Source organism: Sus scrofa, chromosome 6 (assembly GCF_000003025.6).
Source record: "Sus scrofa isolate TJ Tabasco breed Duroc chromosome 6, Sscrofa11.1, whole genome shotgun sequence".
Lineage (NCBI taxonomy): Eukaryota > Metazoa > Chordata > Mammalia > Artiodactyla > Suidae > Sus > Sus scrofa.
This window is the reverse complement of record NC_010448.4, coordinates 120019537-120041421: the sequence shown is the minus strand read 5'-3', so window position 1 is coordinate 120041421 and position 21885 is coordinate 120019537. Positions and strand designations below refer to the sequence as shown.

Genomic DNA, 21885 nt, shown 5'->3' with positions numbered 1-21885 from the left:
AAAATCTTAATGTAATGTAGCAAACAGATGTGTCCCTTAAGAGGATTAAGGTGGAAATTCATTAGAGTAATAATACCAGTGGATCTGTGTTCTAAAACGAATGCCCATCAATCAACTTAGTGCACACTCTTTCTTATCCCTGTTCAGCTTCCGGGAGAACCCTGGAGAACTGGGCAGCCAGGTCTTTACCCCCAAGGAAGTTATCTTCGAACAGGGAAAACAGTGAGAACCCCCCCCAGCCCCGTACTGAGAGTCTGACCTAAGTGACCCCTGAGCCACACTGCACAGACTGTAGTGACCACAGGAATCACCAAGGCATCTTAGGAAAATGCACATTCTGATTCAGCAGACCTGGGGAGGCCGAGAATGCACTTCTAATAAAAGCCCCAGTGATACCCAGCTGACACGTGGAGCCCCAAGGCTCTCATCCTCACTGCAATTGCCCATTTTACAGGTGGGATAGCTGAAGCAGCGAGGGAACCACAGAGACAAAGGTAATCCAATGAGAAGATGCAACTCTGGAATGTGGGCGGGCTGCGCGGAAGGAAGATATTTAAGACACAAAAGCAGAGCCATTTAGAGCTCAGACCTGGTGCCAAATGCCAACTTGGGAACTTCCCACTCACAGGACCAGCTGACTTTTTTTCTGCTTGGGGGCTCTTCTGATGGGCGATGCAACAGTACCAGCACCTGACCCACGGGGTGGTCATGGGCTTGGTGAGACAAGACATGTCTAGGACAGTGCTTAGCTCCGACTAGGACCTGGCAGCTATTATTACTCTTCTCTCTACTGTGCGGCAGCCTCCGAAACATTCCTGAATTAAATTAAATTAAATTACTAGGTCATAATTGCCATTTCGACATGCAAGCTAGTTATCACTTTTTTTGTAAAAACAGTCTACAGTTCCAGGTTTGGCTATCAAAAAGAAACCAGAATCCTTCAGCCTTAGCTTTTAGCATATTCAATCCAAACACATTAAAGCTTTGAAAGGTCTATGATTCGATTAATTCTACTACACAATTTTTTCTAAATTAGAAGTCCAAGTTTATGATTTTTTTTCCTCGTAAGATACTAAACCAGAAATAAACACCTGTTTAAGCAGCATTTGAAAACAAAAGGCCTCGCCTAGTCCAGAAAAAACATATAACCACCAAAATGAATCTCTCTCTGCTGAAAATACAGTACCTGTTTTGATCTTTTTGTTATCAGACTAATCATTTATTTAATCACCCTCTTGGAACAACCATAAAAAGCTGGGGGGGGGTGGAGTTCAGTCTAGCAGTTTGAAAAAATATATATATATAAAGTATAAGAAGCACAATACTTTGTTCTTGTCCAAGACAATGGTTTAAATGAACAGCTAACTTCTAACAGAATCAGCAAACATGAGGTAAATTTATACATATATCATTAGGTTAAGAAAAGATGGAGAAACTCCAGTTTGGGCTGGGAAGGACCTGAGAGGTTAAGCAGTTCAAGGGTTCTCAGCACAGGTGAATCCCTGGGGGGAGCTTGACAAACTAGGACCCTCTGCAGGGGCCTTCGAGGGGCTGGTTACACAGGTGTGTTCGCTTAGTGAAAATCCATCCAGCTGCTGTCTTAGGCCCCACATGCTTTTCTGCATGTGCATCTACAAGCAAGCAAAAGTCGACTCTCCCATGCAGGATGGCTGAGGACACTGAGAGCGTCTGCACGTCTCACAGCCATGCTTCTCCCCTCTTTCCACCCCTCAGAATGCCCCCTGCCCTAGGAACTCCTTTTCTTGCCAGCCTGGACTCAAGGGGACCCAGAAACCTTACCCATGGCAGGGCCCCGGGATAAGAGCTTGCCCGCTCCTTCACTGTTAGCTAATTCATAGCATTGATCACTATTGTTCCCACCTTTGACTGTGAACTCTATTAGGCCAGGAATTCTCTCAAGGCTCTTACTCATGCTTGTAACATTCACCTGCCCCAGGCATTTAAGTAGCTAGCCTAGGACGGTGATTTGGTGAATTCCCCAGGTTCACAGAACAGAAGCCCAAGGAGATGCAGCACACAGAGCTGGCCCAGGAAGCACAGCAGCCATGGGGACTCCCAGACCCGATTTGAATCTCAGTGCCCCACTCCTAGCGGAGAAACTAAGTTATTTAATCACTCTTTGCCTCAGTTTTCTCATCTATAAAATAGGGACAGTAAAGACTGCACTTCACAGAGGTGCACAGTGTTAAGTGAGACCGTGAATTGACATCCCTGGTAGAGTACACACATACACACCAAGTGCTCAAGATCCACCAGCTCTTTCTATCACAGATGGACAATCCAATTCAGAAGATTCTCTGCTGGAAATTAACCAGCATTTTAAAACATATAAATGCCCTAAATTCTGCTTTAGAGAATCCTGGCTAATAGAACTAGCTACTCAGTTAGCACTACATGTTAAAAAAAAAAAAAAAAAAAAAAAAAAAAAAACAATGCCAAACATCTGACTATACTGCAGAGATCTTTGGGCAAGGCTCTGAGACTAAGGCTTGCTGGCCTCCAAGACAAGGGGTCAAGGGTCTCTGTGGGACATCTCCTGGTTCCATTTATTTATTCCACAAGGCCCATCTCAGAAAGTCCCACCAGCCAGTCTAACTGCTGTGCAGTGGCTTCTAGCTAGGGGGTGGGGGTGGGGGAGGGGCAATGCTGGAGCATCAGGATTCCCTAACAGACCAGGAACACTGGATCAAGGCCATGGGGCTATTCCATGGAAACATAAAAATGTACTTCCACTTCCAGCTTGAAAGATCAGTGCGTGTATATAGGGTTTGAAATCCAAGGGAACCACTTCAAGGTCACAGGGCCACAATTATGAGTCTTCTATGGTTTCAACAAAAGATCACTGTAATCAGAGACCATAATGAATGAAACAACCGTGATGCTGAAGAACCATGATGCTTTTAACTAATTCCACTGATTGAGAAGAACCAACAAATTCACAGAAGTGATTCTGATAAGCTGAATCCACAATACATCATTCTGTCTCCCTCACCCACCTCCCAATCCAATCTGTTTTCGTGACCAGAGAGGTTTCCAGGAACAGTAACTGAATCCATCCTGCAGCAACACAGACAGAAGGAGACAGAATTGCCCCACTCCTCATTCCTGAAAAATGGGTTACTCATTAAGTAGTGTTGGGGGGACTGATCTACTACTAATAGACACCACTGCCAAAGTTCACTGGCTTCTACACAACCTCCCTCTCTACTTCCAAGGCAGGTGAACATCATACAGAAATCTAAAGAATTTTTAAAAATCAATTTTGTTCTCCTTGGCATCAAGGGTTATCTCTCCCAAATATTTATCTATGTTGGTCCTCAAAGAAGAGTAAATCATCCACAAGCTTTGATATGAACCCTAAGCAAAAAAAAAAAAAAAAATGTATCAGGGAAGTAATTTTTTAAGGTGCAGTCACCCTGTTTAAGTGGGAGGAAGGGTTCTCCTGGGCAACTAAATGGTTAGCTTTCAATGCCGCGCTCTTTTGCAACACACACTTTGCAAGATGCCTGTCCTGAAAAGGGTTAAAAAAAAAACAAAAACTCTATCGGTGGACTAAGAATCCATTCTTCCCAGGGGACACTCATTTCAGGCTTTGTGCGCGCGCGGCCCCTCCGTGCCCCGGCCCCTCCTCGCATGAAACGACTGCCCCTCCAAGCTTCCCAAGGCCACCTGCTTCTAAGAAAAGGGGGCCACTCGGAACACTATCGCAGCGCGAGCCGCGTCCTCCGCGGTGCCTCCCAGGGGAGGAAGAAGAGGTGTTGCTGGGAAGCGTGCTTTGTCGCCAGGGCCGCGCGGCCGCCCTCACTGGCCTCAGAGGCCTGAGAGATTTTGTCCAGGGCATCGCTCAGGGCTCTCCTCCGAGGGACCTGAGCCCCTTGGGCCCGGGTTCTTTCCGAGCGCGGCTCGGGGCCGGTCTTGGCCCCACTCCGCCTCCTCGGCCCAAGCTAACGGCGCGGTGCGGGGAACCTCTCCATCCCGCCTCCGGCCCGCGCGGCACCTGTTCGGCCCCGCCCTCCCCCCTCTCCGCTCTGGACCGGAACGCGAGGCAGTCCTCCTTGCTGGCCGGGGAGATCCCGCACCAGCCTGCAGGTGCTGGGACCCCTCTGCCTAACCGGGTGGGGGAGGTCTGCCCTTGGGCGCTTGTCCTCCCGCCGCGACCAGCCCAGCTTGCCTGCGGCTCCCCTACCCCAGCGGACCCCCCCACCCCGCAGCAGGGGCTGAGTCCAGGGGTCCTAGACCGCCCCGCCGGGCCCTACCTTGTGTGGCGCCCGCAGCAGCCGGTGGACCCCGGCCAGCTGGGTGCCTAGCGCGAGGTCCTCGCGGAACGTGAAAAGCGGCGGTCGGCTGGGCTCCGGGAAGTTGGTGCTGTTGAAAGGGTCCGTGTCGTCCAAGAACTGCACCCGGCAAGCCAGCGTGGCCATGATGCATCCCTGCCCCGGAGGGGGCGCGGGCCCCGGAATCAGCGGGGCCGCGGGCCGGGACGCTGGGGTCACCGCGAGCAGGGGAGGCCGCGGCCGGCGCTCGCTGGCTCGCGGGCTCTCAGGCTCCGGCGCGCCTGGCTGCAGCCCGGGCTCCGGCCGCGGGGGGCGGGGCGGGGCGGGGGCGGGGCTGTCGGGCCCCCTCCTTCCCCTCGCTCTCCGGCTCCTCCCCTCCTCCGTCCTCCTAGCGCCTGCGGCTTGCCGAGACCCACGCGACCCGCCGCCGGGAACTGGAAAGGGAGAACTGCTCGCGCAGCATCCGCAGCCCTGCGCCAAGCCCACTGGCGGCGGGGAGCAGACAGCCCTCCACCCCCGGCGGCCAGACCCTGGCAGCGCGGACACTGTCTGAGCAGCCGGCTGCACGTGCACCCCGCGGCCCAGGGAGCCCAGGATGAGCTGCACCCCTCGGGGCTTTGGAAACCGGGGTGTGCAGGCGGGGTGGGGGCATGGACCTCCTCTGGCTTCTTCCCCATCTGGAAGAGGGCTTAACTCTGCAGATGAAGGCGGCGGCGGCCTGTATCCTGCAGCCTGGATTTGGAAAACCAGCTGGGCCCCAGTAGGCGAGGGAGACGGCCCCCAGCAAGCAAGCGGGGTGGTGGCATCCACCTGGAGCCCAGGCGAGGATTCCGGGGGAGATTTCCCTTGGGGAAAAAAAGAAAGCTAAGAAAGAGAAGGGTGAGCTGGGGGCATCTGGCACCTGTTCTTAAAAGACAAGCCCAGGGGCGCCAGAAGTGAGGCGTGGGGGACTGCTAGGGTGCAGGTCGGGACACCAGCGCTAGGCTGGGCGCCCGGGCCGCCTGGTGGGTGCTGGTTGACACTCTGCATTACCGCGGCCTCTTAGCCCGTTAGGTATCTGAAAGCCCTAAATGGACCTAGTGGGGCCGCGGGGGTCTCTTCCGGCGTGGTCACCGAATTGCAGGGACCCGCTGGCAATCTAGGACTTGGAGGGAAGATTTTCGGCCTGAACCTTGAGACTCCTTGCTGCTCGAGGGTGACCCCCTTCGTTTCCAGTGAGAACTCCATAGCCTCCATTCCCAGGCTATGGCCAAGGTTGCTGTTCTCCTCATACATCAAGTAGATCTCATGAAATGTACCCGATATCTCTTAACATCAACATCTTCACAAGGTGGTTCTATAACGTGTCTCTCTCCTTTTCTTATGGTTTCAAAAAGACGAACCCCTCATCCCATACTTAGACTCTTCACCTGCATCTTTAACCTGCTCTCTCCATGGACTCTCCCTGTCACACGTGCACACTTACTCTTGCTCTTAAAATAACGATGATCTATGACACCTGCTCATTCCAGCAGACCTTCTAGCTCTCATTACTTTTGCTATTAAACTCTCTGCGTGAGTCCTTTAGACAAGCCCGTCATCAGGCTCTTGGGCAGAATGCTAAACTCCCAAATCCCACTCCTTTGACCCTGGCCTCCTACCCTTTCATTTTCACCACTATTTTCATCTTCCTATGGAGAGAGTCCTCAGCCGTTTCTGGCTGCCCTGTTTCTCACAATCATCCCAACATGAATCCCCACGCATCAGCTTAGAGGCCTCCTTGCTGCACTCTCTTGGCCTCACCTATCCAGTCCCTAGGTGGTTGCTCCTGCCCCATCTGCCAAGTGCCTGCTGGCAGTAACCCCTCTCAGTGGCATATCTCCCCAGAAGTGTGGCCTCCCCACACCTCTCAGGCTGCCACAAACTTTTGCCACTTCCCTCTCCCCACAGGTTATTGGATAAAGAAAAACCATCTCTTAATCAGCATGAGGTCCTCCCCTTCCAGCACCCTCTCCTCCCCACCTTCCATCTCTATCCTCCATCTCCCCCATCTCAGGAGATGACCAAAAGCCTTAGGTTTCCTCTACTCTAGGCTCTGCCTCCATCTGGACACTGAGTCCCTCCCTTCCTGGTTGTGCTGGGACCAGGCCCTGTCACTGATTCAGCCTCCCTCTTCTTTCTTTCCTGGGTTCCTTCCCCAGAGAATCAGGACTGTCTTCCTGTCATACAAACTGGGCAGTCACACAGGTCCCTGCACATAAAAGAGCCCCAGACTGGTTTTATGCTCTGCTGTCTCTGTCGTTGTCACAATTTTTTAATTTTTTATTTTTTTATTTTTGCCACTCCTCAGCATATGGAGTTCCCAGCCCAGGGAGCAAATCTGAGCCACAATTGCAACCTATGCTGCAGCTGAGGCAAGATGGGATCCTTAATCCACTGTGCGGGGAAGGGGTTTGAATCTGCGTCCGAGCGCTCCCAAGACTCTGCCGATCCCATTGTGCCACAGCAGAAACTCTTAAAATTCTTAATCATTTAATACAAGGACCTGAATTTTCACTGTGCACTGGAATCCACAAGTTATATAGCTGGTCCTGATGAGAATAAATACTCAAGTGTTTTCCATCTTAAAAGCTGCATCTTTATGAAGCCTGCCTCTCAGTGGCAGCTGACCAACTTCAGGAGGAAAAAAAAAGAGAGCTTTATTCATTTTTCACCCTCCTCGCCACTTCTGCTCCAGATCCCATGACATCTGGTGAGCAGCCCTCTCTGCTCTTCTGCCATCAATGCCATCCTAATTGCCTCATCTGGGGGACACCTCATCCCTGCTACCCGCTTTCTTGGCAGCATCTGTCACCATGGACCACTCTCTTCCCAAACTCTCCTCCCCTTAGCTTCATTTGTTCTGTCCACTCTGGGTTCACCTCCCTCTTTGGCAGCTTCTTCTCAGTCCCTCTGTGCTCTGTTCTCTCAAGAGCAGAGCATCACAGTACTGTTCATTTATCTCTGTGCTCGCACTAAACTGAAAGCCCCTTTAGGGCAGGGACCGTGTTGTATTCAGCCCTATGTCCCTCTCCCCCAGTGCCTGGCAGAGTGCCTAACCCAGAAAAGGCTCACAAGACATGTCTGATGAGTGAGTGAGCATCGCAGTCATCTCAGAGTTCTGTATCTTGCCATTGGTCACTATGACCTGTCACTGAATCAGCCTTTGAAATATTTCTCAACTCTCCTCCTGTCTAGTCCTCACTTCCTATGCTAGTCTTCTAATGAATCCCCCTTCCCCAGTCTTGCATCCTGCATTTGATCTTCAACCAGCTTCCCCAGAGTCAGTGATCATTCTAAGATGTGTATTACATGTGTCACCCTTACATGCCAGTCCCCTTAGCATGACCCATAAGGCTCTCTAAGAACTCCCCTGGTCTAGCACCCGGAGTTTATCTCTGTCATTCCCCAATGTACACCCTGGCCACACTGATATTATTACCTTTTCCCAAACATGCCGAGATTTTTCATGGTGAGCTTCTCAACCTGGAATGCTCTTCCCTATCTAGTTGGCCAGCTGAACCCACTTATCCTTCAGCTCTCATTTCTAAGATCAGCTTCTTCTAAAGAGCCATTTCCAACTCCACCCCAAACAAGAATTGTCTCTCTTTCCTCTGTGGTCTCAGATTGCTTTCTGTATGTTGCTCTTGTAGCTCTGTTCATGTTGCACTGAAAATAGTTGCTTACCTATATGCCTATCCTATTAAACCATAACACTTTCAGGACTAGAATTTGTCTCATTCCATTTTAGTTTGAAAAACATGAAATAGTGATTGGCATCTAAAATGAAACTTTAAAAAAAAAGTTAATTGTATAGGTATCCTTAATTCTTTTGAGGATTTCTGTCCTGAAATCCTCCCTTGAAATTGCTCTTAGCAACAACTTTTTCCTCTGATTAACAGCCAATTTTTTCTCAACATATTTTTTGAAATCATTCTTTTTCAGTAATGGAATACTTTCTCTTAGTTGAAAAGATCAAGAATAATAAATAGTTATAAAAAAAAAAAACCCAGCTCCCTATTGTACCACCCTTAACCCCATCTACCCCACCTCCCAGAGGCACTCATTTCTAAATAATATAAGGGCATTGTTGTATTTTGATGAATGAATTTTATTTTATTTTATTTTTATTTTTGTGGTCTTTTTAGGGTTGCTCCTGCAGCATATGGAGATTCCCAGACTAGGGGTCAAATCAGAGCTGTGACCGCCAGCCTACACCACAGCCACAGCAACTTCAGATCTGAGCCTCATCTGCAATCTACACCACAGCTCAAGGCAGTGCTGGATCCTTAACCCACTGAGCGAGGCCAGGGATCAAACCTGGCTGCATCCTTATGGATACTAGTCAGGTTTGTTAACTGCTGAGCTACGGTGAGAACTCCTAATAAAGGAATTTTAGAAAGTACACCGACATTCTATCATGCTACATGAGGGTTTTATCTTCACTACAGACCACTTCCTTTCCCCATTATCCAGGTAGATTTGTGTCACAATTTTAGGTAAATTCTTCTTCAGTGATTTCTAAAATGATGGTTGTGTTAAAATTGGTTACTTTTATGCCAAGTAGTACATATGATTATATAGCCTTTCTTGTACAACTTTTTGGATTTTTTTCCTGAAGTTAATACTTGCCTCATTTTTTTTTCAGTTGCTTATCTTTTTCTTGAGCAGCTGGTCAATTTCCTATCCTGCAACAGCTCTGAAAATGCCTCCTTCGATTCTGTCAAATAATTTCTCAATGCTGTGTTTTCCCCCCAGTGCTCTCAGAAACATTCCTCTGGCAGTCCTCCATCCTCCTGCTCTGATTTGGAAAGTGGCTCTCTCTTCCCTATTCTACTTGAGATTACCTTGGCATCTCTCTTGTATGGGAACCCCTTGGTTCCCAGATCACATATCTTATTCTTTCTTGGTTTACACTCTCAACTTTTGTAAGTACATTGCCCAGTAGCTTCCTTAGAAAACATAAGAACTTTTAAATCTAAAAGTGTTTTTATTCTCTATCCCCATACTTGCCTTGGTATGGTAGTTTTGTTGGCAAGGACAGCCCCGGTTGTTCTTCCCATCCCTTTTTTCCCCACCATTTTGCAATATGACCTTGCCACTCTCCCCATCAGAAGGTGGGGGAGGGAGTTATTTCCCCACTCCTTGAATGGGGATGGCTTCGTGACTTACTTTGACAGCATATATTGGAAGATGCATTGAGTGACTTCTTAAACTAAGCCTTAAAAATCCTTATGGGAGTTCCCATTGTGGCTCAGTGGGAGTGAACCTGACTAGCATCCTTGAGGATGTGGTTTGATCCCAGGCCTCATTCAGTGGGTTAAGGATCCAGTGTTTCCTTGAGCTGCAGTGTAGGTTGCAGACACAGCTCAGATCTGGCATTGCTATGGCTGTGGCGTAGGTCAGCAGCTGCAGCTCCAATTTGACCCCTAGCTTGGGAACTTCCATATATCATGGGTGTGGCCCTAAATTTAAAAAAAAAAAGAATCCTTACATCATCTGCTGTCACCCTCTTGGAATATGGACTTGAAGAAGTCCATGTGAAGAAGCCAGGTCCTAGGAAAAGGGATAAGTAAATTACTACTGAAGACTGGGAATGTGGTCACCTGTATTATATGGCAATGAAACAACTAAGAAAACTATTTCCCATAGTAATCTCGAAGATGGAAAATGTATCTAATGACCTTGTGTACTTGGCTAAAGAGAGCTCTCCTCCTCCATCCAATAAGTTAGACCTGGCTTCTTCCCATTGGCAGCTATAGCGTAGTATTCTAAGACCTCAAGAGCAAAAGCTGCAGTGTCTCTTGAACCTTGGGAACTTTGGGCTCAGAGTTTATACTGTGTTACTTTTGCCACTATTTTTGGAGTCAAAATAATCAAGGCCAGCCTAGATTCAAAGATGAAGGAATTAGATTCCACTAGCTGATAGGAGAAGGAAAGTCACAATGCAAAGAGGCATCAGTACCCTAATATGAGTGACGATTACAGTCATCTTTGCAACAATCTAACACACAAGATATATAATTCTAGATTGAAAATTATTTCCACTCAGAATTTTTTTTTTTGTCTTTTTATGTTTTCTAGAGCCACTACCAAGGCACATGGAGGTTCCCAGGCTATGGGTCTAATCGGAGCTGTAGCCACCGGCCTACCCCGCAGCCACAGCAACACGGGATCCAAGCCGCATCTGCAACCTACACCACAGCTCATGGCAATGCTGGATCCTTAACCCACTGAGCGAGGCCAGGGATCGAACCCGAAACCTCATGGTTCCTAGTTGGATTCGTTAACCACTGAGCCACGACAGGAATTCCTCCACTCAGAATTTTGAGGCATGGCTTCAATATTGCCATTGAGAAGTTGCGTGGTATAGTGATTACCTACTTTGTATATGTAACCTTTTCTTTTCCTTCTCTCTGGAACATTTGGAACCTTCTTATTACTCCCGATATTAACCAGGTATGAGTTCATTTTCATGCATCATGTTCAGATTCCATTGCTATTTTCCACCTAGAGATCCTATTCTCTGATTTGTGGGAATGTTCTTGCAGCATGCAGCTTTCTCTGCTTTGCTCTTTATGGAACTCCTACTATTTGGATATTGAATCACTAAACAGACCCTATAATTTTCTTAACTTTTCCACCCTGTTAATCTCTGTGATGATTTTGTTCTACTTTCTGAGAGATTTTTCTCAACTACATGTTCCTTCTCTTTTATTGAATTTTTAACTTCAGCATTCTTGTTTTTAATTTTCAAGCACTCCTTGCTCTTTGATTTTCCTTTTTTTTTTTTTTTTTTTTTTTTTTTTTTTTTTTGTCTTTTTGCCTTTTCTAGGGCCGCACCCATGGCATATGGAGGTTCCCAGGCTAGGGGTCTAATCGGAGCTATAGCTGCCAGCCTATGCCAGGGCCACAGCAATGTGGGATCCGAGCCATGTCTATGACCTACGCCACAGCTCATGGCAAAGCCGGATCCTCAACCCACTGAGCAAGGCCAGGGATTGAACCTGCAACATCATAGTTCTTAGTCAGATTTGTTAACCACTGAGCCACGACAGGAACTCCATGATTTTCCTTTTGAAAGGATGTTATTCCTGTGTTTAGGATTTCTCTGATCTTATTGATTACATTTTCTTCTAAGTTTTTGTTTCATTGCACTGTTTCTGTGTTCTTTGAAGGTTTCGTTTTCCTTCTCTTTCTTTCAGTCTTTTTACTTTATAGTAGAATTTATCCTCAAATTCTTGTGACCCTTGGCTATTCGTTCATATTAAAAACTTATTGGGGGAGTTCCCAGTCATGGTGCATCAGAAACAAATCCAGCTAGGGACCACAAGGTTGTGGGTTTGATCTCTGGCCTTGCTCAGTGTTGCAGTGAGCTGTGGTGTAGGTCGCAGACGTGGCTCGGATCCCGCTTTGCTGTGGCTGTGGTATAGGCTGGCTGCTACAGCTCTAATTTGACCCCTAGCCTGGGAACCTCTATATGCTGCAGAATGTCCCCAAAAAGACAAAAAAAAAAACTTATTGGAAAGTTCCTGCTATGGCACAACAGGCTTGATGGTGTCTCTGCAGTACCAAGATACAGAAGGAACAGGTTCAATCCTTGGCTGGGCACAGTGGGTTAAAGAATCTGGCATTGCCACAGCTGCCCTGTAGGTGACAACTGCAGCTCACTCAGCTCAGATGTGATCCTTGGCTGGGGAACTCCATATGCTGCCAAAAAAGAAAGAGAAGGGAGGAGAGGGGTGGTGAAGGGAAGGGAAGGAGATGGGAGGGGAGGGGAGGGGAGGAGAGGAGAGGAGAAGGGAAGAGAAAAAAGAATAGAAAACTGACTGGAAGCTCTTGGGTATAACAGAGCTGTCTTCACTGCAGACGAGCTGGTAGACAAATGGCTTTTCCTTGAGTATCTTTCATTTCTCCGTTTGGGGTAGTTTACTTTACCCAAGAAAGTTCTCACTAACATTTCTCTTAGCCCAGAGTAAAAGAGGCCCCTGCCTTAGTCCCCATGCATTGGAGGGCCTCACTCTGCCCACCCAACCACACACCCTCAAAGACAAGGAGTCCGTAGGACCAAGATGTGTTCATGCCCCTCCCCCGGGGGCCCGAGCTGTTCTCTCTGAAGATTGGCCTCCAGGTACCTGGGACCATGGAATCCTCTGTTCAAATGACCCTGAACATATTTCAAGGCCTGTGGTATGTCTTCCCTAGTGATCGCCCTAAGAGTGAGCCCTCCTGCCTCCCAGGTCTAAAAGGAGGCTGACTGCCGTGGGTATGGGCAGAGTTTGGACATGCAGGATCAGGTAGCCCCACTTCAGGAATTTATGGCTCACAGGTGGGAAGAGAAAGGATGTAGGCTAGGGCTGTCAACTGTAACAGGGAAGAAGAAATCTGACTCCATATGGAGTCTGGTTCTTTTACTTTAACCTTTGTATTCTATTGCTTTTTGCTACAAGTTAAGAATGTTGCAATGATGGAGGATACTGTTTAAAAAAGGATGTATCTGGATGTATGGCTGGATCACTTTGCTGTGCAGCACAAATTGACAGAACATTGTAAATCAACTATAGTAAAGGAAAAAAGGTTTTAAAGGGGGAGTTCTCATAGTGGCTCATCAGAAACAAATCTGACTAGCATCTATGAGGATGCAAGTTTGATCTATGGCCTAGCTCAGTGGGTTAAGGGTCCAGCATTGCTGTGGGGTGTGGTATAGTTCACAGATGCAGTTCGGATCTGGTGTTGCTGTGGCTGTAGTATATAGCCTGGCAGCTACAGCTCCAATTCGACCCCTAGCCTGGGAACCTCCATGTGCAGTGGGTGTGGCCCTAAAAAATAATAATTAAAAAAAAAAGACACACACACACACAAAAAGAATGTTGCCTATAGCCTGAAACACACAGGATAGCGCATTCTTAAGACTCTGACCTTTAAAGGTATAATATATTTCCATTCACAGAGAGATCAAAAATTGCAAAACAGGAGTTCCCGTTGTGGCTCAGTAGTAATGAACCCAACTAGGATCCATGAGGATGTGGGTTTGATCCCTGGCCTCACTCACCCGGTTAAGGATCTGGCATTGCCATGAGCCATGGTGTAGGTCAACAGTTAGAGCTCTGATTTGATCTCTAGCCTGGGAACTTCCATAAATCATGGACGCAGCCCTAAAAAGACAAAAAGAAAAAAAAAAGAAAAAGAAAATTGCAAAACAGAGAACAACATTTGTCTTGTTGGAGGGTTATAGGAACATTGTGACTGGACTTATCTGGACAGCTGCAAGAACAAATGATTCCGAGACGTTTGCAGCAACCAACCCCATTCCCTCCCCTTTTAATATAAAAGAAGCCTAACACAGGAAAGACGGTTCTTTGGGGTGCTAGTCCACCATCCTCTCGGTCTGCTGGCTTTCCAAATAAAGTTGCTATTCCTCACCCCAACAACTAGTCTCTCAATTTATTGGCCTGTGAGGTGGTGAGGGCAGTACGAGCTTGGGCTCAGACAACGAGGGGCTGGGCCAGCTCTCCTCGGGCCATCCTGTTCCTGTGCAGAGTGCCGAGGAGTCCAAATTCTAAATTCAAACCTGTCCTTCCAAGTCGTTATGGTGGTATATTTGTCAAAGTAGGAAGAACATATTTTACTTAACATTTTGATTGACTTAATGAATTTTAAGTATATTGAGACTTATGACACATGGGTCTACATTTGAACCTTTGCCCTGGGCTCTGCCGATGTTGGGAAGGGGCCTCATTAGCATCATTGGAACTGGGCGGCGGGGGGATGGGGGTGGGGGGACAAAGGGGTCACTTCATTCACTCACAGAATTTCCCTTACCCTCCACCCCTTTCTATTGCCAGGCAGATGCCTACCTTTTCCAAACCCTGACACTATTCTGGCTCATTGTTTTCAGACTATGCCTGCTGCCTTCTTGGAACTCAGAGCTGCCAGGAAGAAAAGGGGCTACACTAAGGAAGAAGCAGACTGTATTTTTCTTACACTTACCTGGGAACACGCGCCTGAGGACCCTGAGATGGCTGGGCCAGCATGCTATTAAAACACTACAGTAATACATCAGTACATTCCTACTGGAAAACATTATGACAATACCTAGCAATACCCTCATAACTATTACCCTGGAATCCCACTCATGTTCCTAAGAAATCATTTGGTAGAAGCAAAAAAATAAATAAATAATAAAACGTGTAAGTAACCATGCTCAAAAGCAAAGTTCACTGCCATCTTAAGATCAAAAACTAGAAACTTCTATGTCTGTCAATACGGGTATGTTTCAATTATTTACAATACATAAATGCAACCATGAAGCCATTTCATATACTCATCAGGCTCTCTGGTCTCAGTGTCAAGTGGAACAAGCAGTGTCCAGGGTAAGTTACTATCTCAGAGTGATGACAAAAAAAAATTAGTTTCCACCCACAAGTGGGAGAAAAAAAGAACACGGCAGGTTTCATGTGGCTGTTTATCTTAGAAACTGAACAAAATATGGTTTATTCTATAAACCGCAAAAAGAACAAAGTAATCCTTGAGAGGATGAGTGGTGCTTAATTACACCAAGAAAGGGGAGCAGCCAGAAAACCAAGCAAAAATGGAGTCATTGCAAAAGTAACAAAGCTCAAGCTTAGAGCCTCTCATTTACACAGACCTCTTGCAAAGCCCTGTCTTTTCTCATGCAAGAAAAGGCTAGCTTTTGTACTCAATTTTTATTCTGTATCCTTTTTCTTAAAGATAACTTTAAAATAGTACAAGCTTTGAGCCCACAAAAACTTGGCTCTATGGCCAAGAGAAGGAACTATATATTAAAAGGAGGGGGAGGGAGTTCCTGCTACAGAGCAGTGGGTTAAGAATCCTACTGCAAAAAAAAAAAAAAAAAAAAAAAAAAAAAGGAATCTTACTGCAGCAGCTCAGGTTTGGGTTCAATCCCTGGCCCAGCGCAGTGGGGTAAAGGATCCGGTATTTTGGCAGCTATGACATAGATCAAGGCTGCAGCTCAGATTCAATCCTGGCCCAGGAACTTCCATATGCCATGGGTGCAGCTATAAAATTTTTTTTAAATAAAAATAAAAAAGGAGGGGGAGAGAAAGAGAGATGGATTTATCTGGAAAAACTGCCAATTCAAAGCAGCATCCTTTGAAATCATAAGAAAAATAGGGAACCACTAGGAGTTCCCATCATGGTGCAGTGGTTAACGAATCTGACTGGGAACCCTGAGGTTTCGGGTTCGATCCCTGGCCTTGCTCAGTGGGCTAAGGATCTGGCGTTGCTGTGAGCTGTGGTGTAGGTCGCAGATGAGGCTCGGATCCTGCATTGCTGTGGCTCTGGCGTAGGCCGGCAGCAACAGCTCCGATTAGACCCCTAGCCTGGGAACCTCCATATGCTGTGGGAGTGGCCCTGGATAAGACAAAAAAGAAAAATAGGGAACCACCAAAAAAAAAAAAAAAAAAAAAAAAAAAAAAAAAAAGGTTGATGCAGTTTAAGTTCAGAATTAATCTGACCAAGAAAGAATTCATGAACCTACTTTTTTTTTTAGGGTCTCCACCCACAGCATATGGAAGTTCCAAGGCTAGGAGTCAAATCCAGCTACAGCCACCAGCCTACACCACAGCCACAACACTGGATCCGAGCCTCGTCTGCGACCTACACCACAGCTCATGGCACTGCTGGATCCCTGACCACTGAGCGAGGCCAGGTATCGAAACCAACTCCTCACAGATACTAGTTGGATTTGTTTCTGCTGCACCACAACGGGAAATCCAGGAACCTAATTTTTAAAGGATTCCAACATCCACATCAAAAATTTGGGAGCTAGTTCATTAAAGACTGTAGACAGGGAATCAGAAGTACCCTACCTGCTGTTTAGGATTTGCTAATCCAATCCAAACTGTTTTTCAGCTTTTTGAAGGAACAAAATCTACACTTACCTAGTGCTGCCACCAGGTGGTAGTCGTGGCTTATTCAGGCGTAGTAATTACTCAGGCGTAATTATTTTGCAGCACTCTGCTCAGAGCAAAATGTCCCATTTAGTTGTCAAACACTTTTATGAGACAAGTACTGAGGCTTTTCTCAATTTTCAGATGAGTTTTAGAGATGATCAATAACTTATTCATATGGGATGATGTTTACCATGATTTTAATTTGGGGAATTGCAAGGTGAGATACATAGAAGTTAATTCTGTAAACATCTACCCCCTCTCCCCAAATAAGGACAGGCTGCAAGTGTCTGTCAGGTAGAGCCTGGGTTTCCTTCTGCTTCCAGGTGTGCCCTAAACTCTCCTTGCAGCAAGACCCTCAGCCTTTCTCAGAAATATCATTCACTGCCAGGGTCCCCAGCGGGCCCTTTGCATCAATCAGAACACTCCTCAAGTGCCAGCTGGTGTTCAGTTCTAGCATTAGATCTCTGAATCCACTGGATCCCTGCAGTCTGTGCTTTCCTCATCTTTGCACTGGCTACATAAATGTACCTGAAAAAGATGGGGCACAGTTGGTCCCAGTGGCTTCTTCTGATCAGTTCAGTGTCACTCTAAAGAGCAAATGCCACTCACTGAAGCTGGCCTTGTATCACTTAACTTCTCTCACCACAGCTGGAAGTTTGGGGCACAGTCCTGAATGGTATTTTCATCTCTTCTCTCGCTGAAGACCCTGGAGATCAGAGATATTTGTGGATGGAAGTAAAGTGGGCCAGGTGGCATCAGCTTGGACAGCTTTCTGTCATCCAGAAGAGATGGCACTGTCTAACCATCTTTTCAGGGCTTTCCTTTACCTCACTCTACTACCCAGGACCAACATCCTCACTCCTACATGTACCCCTGCCCCTGGACCTCCATCAAGCCACCATGGTCATGATTGCCTGATAGGAACCACCAAGATCACCAAATACAGGGACTGTGGTTTGCCTTTTCTCAAGACCACCATTCAGTGCCTGGGGAGGCCCACAGTAGTCATCAAAGATCACGAAGGATGTTAATTTTCATAATGTTTTTACTTGTATCAAAAGCAAAGCAATTTGTTTCATAAACAACATGGCTTTCCAAACTCTGCACATCAAGGAGCTAGAAAAAGAGGAACAAACTAAGCCCAAAATTAGCATAAGGAAGGAAATAACAGATTGGAGCACAAGTAAGAGAAATAGAAAATAGAAAAACAATAGAAGGAATCAACAAAAACTAAATGCTGGGTTTTTTTTAAGAGAAACAAAATTAACAAACCCTTAGCTAGGCTAAGAAAAAAGAGAAAACTCATAAATAAAATCAGAAATGAAAGAAGAGATATTACAATTGATGACACAGAATAAAGAGGATCATAAGAGACTACTATGAACAACTATACTCCAACAAACTGAATCATCTTTGAAAAAAGATAAATTCCCTAGCAACAGTCAACCTATCAAGACTAAAGCATGAATAAATAGAAAATCTGAATAGACCTACAAGCATGGAGATTAACTCAATAATCAATATACCTCCCAACAAAGAAAAGCCCAGAATCAGATGCTTCGCTGGTAAATTCTAACACACTTTTAAAAAAGAATTAAAGCCAATCCTTCTCAAAGTGTTCTTCAAAAAATGAAGAGGAAAGAATGCTTCCAAACTCATGCCAATATTGCTCTCATCAAGCTAGACAAAGACACCCTGATAAATACAGGTGCAAAAATCCTCAACAAAATACTCACAAAACAAATCTAAGAGCACATAAAATGGTCATACAGCATGACCAAGTGGGATTTATCTCTTGGCTGCAAGGATGGTTCAACATATGAAAACCAAATTAGTGTGATGCATTAACAGAATAAAGGATAAAAATCACATGATCACCTAAATTGATACTAAAAAGGTGTTTGTCAAACATCTTTTACAAATTTTGACAAATTTGACTCTATACCCTTTAATTATAAAAACTCTCAGCAAACTAGGAATGGAAGGAAATTAACTCAACATAATAAAGGCTGCATATGAAAAGCCCACAGCTTAAATCATGTTCAAAGGTGAAAAACTGAAAGCTTTTCCTCCAAGTTTAGGAATAAGGCAAGAATGTCTACTCTTCACATTTTTATTCAACGTAATACCAGAAGTACTATGTGATGAAAGAAATTAAAGAAAACATCAAAACATGGAAATCCATCTCATGTTCATGCATTGGAAGACTTAAATTTCATCTTAATATTATTAAGATGTATTAAGATGTCCAATTACCCAAAGCAATCTACAGAGCCAATGTAATACCTATCAAATCTCAATGGCATTTTTTTACAGAAATAGAAAAAACAACTCTACGATTCATATGGAACCATGAAAAAAATACAAACAGCTAAATCCATTGTGTGAAAGAAGAACAAATCTGGAAGCATCACACTTTCCGGTTTATATTACAAAGCTATAGTAATCAAAGAGTATGGTTCTGGCTAAAGACAGATCAGCTGATGAAACAGAACAGAGAGAACAGAAATAAAACCATGCATATACAGTTAACTGATCTTCAGTAAGGGTGCTAAGAATACACAATGGGGAAAGATAATCTCTTCAACAAATGATGTTGGGAAAAATTGGATATTCAAATACAAAAGAATAAAATTGGACCCTGATTTTACACCAGACACAAAAAAATCAACTCAAAATGAGTTAAAGACTTAAACGTAAGACCTGAAACTGGAAAATTCCTAGAAGAAGCATAGGAGGAAATCCTCGTGATATTGGTCTCAGCAATGATTTCATGGATATGACATCAAAGCCACAGGCAGCAAAAACAAAAACAAATGAGTGAAACTACATCAAACTAAAAACTTTTGCACAGCAAAGGAGGCAATTGCAATAAACAGAGTGAAAAGGCAGACTAGGACAAAATATTTCAAACCAGGAGTTCCCGTTGTGGTGCAGCAGAAACGAATCCGACTGATGTTGTGGGTTCAATCCCTGGCCTCACTCAGTAGGTTAAGGATCCGGCATTGCCCTGAGCTGTAGTCTAGGGACGTGGCTCGGATCCTGTGTTGCTGTGGCTGCAGCTGTAGCTCCTATTCGACCCCTAGCCTGGGAACTTCCATATGCCGTGGGTGCAGCCATAAAAAGACAAAAGGCCAAAAAAAAAAAAATTAAGAAGGTAGATCCCATGTTAAGTGTTTTTAACAAAATAAAATCTTTCTTTAAAATTCTATTGATAAATTTCAAAGAGAAAGACAAATACCATATGATATCATTTATATACGGAATCTAAAATATGGCACAAATGAACCTATCTACAAAACAGAAACAGACTCATGACATACAGAATAGACTGTGTGCTGAGGTAGGGGGTGGGGAGGAATGGGATGGACTGGGGGTTTGAGGTTGGTAGATGCAAACAATTACATTTAGAATGGAAGAGCAATGAGGTCCTGCTGTACGGCAGAGGGAATTTTATCCAATCTCCTGGGATAGAACATGATAAAAGATAGTATGAGAAAAAGAATGTGTGTGTGTGTGTGGTGTGTGTGTACATATATGTATATGACTGGATCGTTATGCTGTACAACAGAAATTGATGCAACACTGTAAATCAGCTATACTTTAATAAAAAAATTTTTAATTCTATTCAAAAATTTCAGATAATATGTTCTGCTACAAGCATAGCAAATCTATTAGACTAAATGCAAGTCCCTAGCTTTCATGAGACTGCCTTTGGCTTAGTTTCGGAGACACAGATGACACCTTAGCAGGCTTCTTTTAATCAATGCTGTGCTCTTTGGGCAAGAGAAAGAAAACTGAAGAGGAATTTTTCCAAACACTTTTTAAGAACTATCATTAAATATTCAAGTCATTTGAAAAGATATAATGAATAGTGCAATAAACACCCATTTACCTACTATCCTGTAGCTTAAACATTCCCAATAGAGCCAAAGGCCCCTGTGCCCTCTCCTTTTCTTAGTTCCCCACTCCCCAAATGTGTAATTTATCATTCCATCCATTTCTTTATTCTTTTACTACGTATGTATGCTTTTTAGGGAAAGCAATGGATGGTGGTGTTTGGCTTAATGTTTTTGCAATTTATCGCACGTGTTCTAAAATTTGCTTCTTTCTCTTAACATTGTGTCTTAATCACTTCATTTTCACTATCACTTTTTTTAGATTTTTTTCTATTATAGTTGATTTATATTGTTATGCCAATTTCTGCTGTACAGCAAAGTGACCCAGTCATACATATACATACATTCTTTTTCTCACATCCTCCATCATGTTCCATCACAAGTGACTAGATATAGTTCCCTGTGCTATAGAGCAGAATCTCATTGCTTATCCACTCCCAATGCAATAGTTTGCATCTACTAACCCCTAACTCCCAGTCCATCCCACTCCCTCCCCCTCCCCCTCCCCCTCAGCAACCACAAGTCTGTTCTCCAGGTCCATGAGTTTGTTTCTTTTCTGTAGAAAGGTTCATTTGTGCCATATATTAGGTTCCAGATACTTTTTTTTCTTTTTTTTTTTTTTTTTGGTTTATTTGTTTGTTTTGTTTTTTGCTTTTTAGGGCTGCACCCTTGGCATATGGAGGTTCCCAGGCCAGGGATCAAATCAGAGCTACAGCTGCCAGTCTACGCCACAGCCACAGCAACGAGGGACCTGAGCCTCATCGGCAACAGACACTGCAGCTCACAGCAATGCCAGAATCATGGACCCACTGACCTAAGCCAGGAATCAAATCCACATCCTCATGGATACTAGTTGGATTTGCTTCCACTGCAGCACAACAGGGAACTTCCACTATCACTTTTTATCCATTCTCCTGTTAATGGACACTTAGGTCCTTTCCAACTTTGGCTATTTAAAATACTGTTATAAGACTAAATCCGAAGAATTCAGCACCACCACCCTCCACAAAGGAGCCATCCTCAAGTGTGCAGAGGAGAAGCCCCTCCCCCAGATACAGGGACCACGAAGGGGACGCTCAGGAAGACACTGACATACACCCGGGACATGGGAAAAAACACAGTTTGACTTTCTGTGACTTCCTAAGATTTGATGTAGAATTAAACTCAAGGGACATGACATTGCCCTTGATTTTCATATTCTTTGACAAGCACACAGGGCTGAACGTCAGGAGGTGGGAACCAAGGAAGAGACACAGAATCATAAATGCCCAAGATGTTTGAATATGAAACCTCTCCACAGAACACACAAGATGTACTTTTAGCTAAAATCTCATATGAGAAATACTGAAAATCGATCTAAAAAATAATTTCCATTTAAAAAACCAATCAATCGATTAGAAAAACAGGGCCAGCTATAATAAAGCCAGTCAGTTGAGAGAGTTTATTGAACACCTCTTCTCTGCCAAACTTGGAAATACACTGGTGAGTCTGACAGGCACAGATCCCATCCTCGTGGAACTTACACTCTGGTGGAGACAAACAGATGTTAGATCAATAATTATAAGTAATTCATAAAATAATGTGCATTAAAATGTCTGAAATAGGAGTTCCCGTCATGACTCAGTGGTTACTGAATCCAACTAGGAACCATGAGTTTGCAGGTTTGATCCCTGGCCTTGCTTAGTGGGTTAAGGATCCTGTGTTGCCGTGAGCTGTGGTGTAGGTCGAAGATGCAGC

At 45.0% G+C, this 21885-nt stretch overlaps 1 protein-coding gene across 11 annotated transcripts in view; it reads right to left on the bottom strand.

Moving 5' to 3' along the window:
• The window catches only part of FHOD3 (formin homology 2 domain containing 3), a 549164-nt gene extending 544566 nt beyond the window's left edge, over positions 1–4598 (bottom strand). For 4 of the 11 annotated variants that reach the window (XM_021096274.1, XM_021096275.1, XM_021096277.1 and 1 more), the window contains exon 1: positions 4278–4572. In XM_021096274.1, coding sequence (XP_020951933.1) covers positions 4278–4442 — 165 coding nt within the window. In that variant the 5' untranslated portion in view covers positions 4443–4572. Of the gene's footprint in view, positions 1–4277 lie in introns of all 11 variants that reach the window. The other 7 variants (XM_021096280.1, XM_021096282.1, XM_021096283.1 and 4 more) reach the window with 5 other exon arrangements.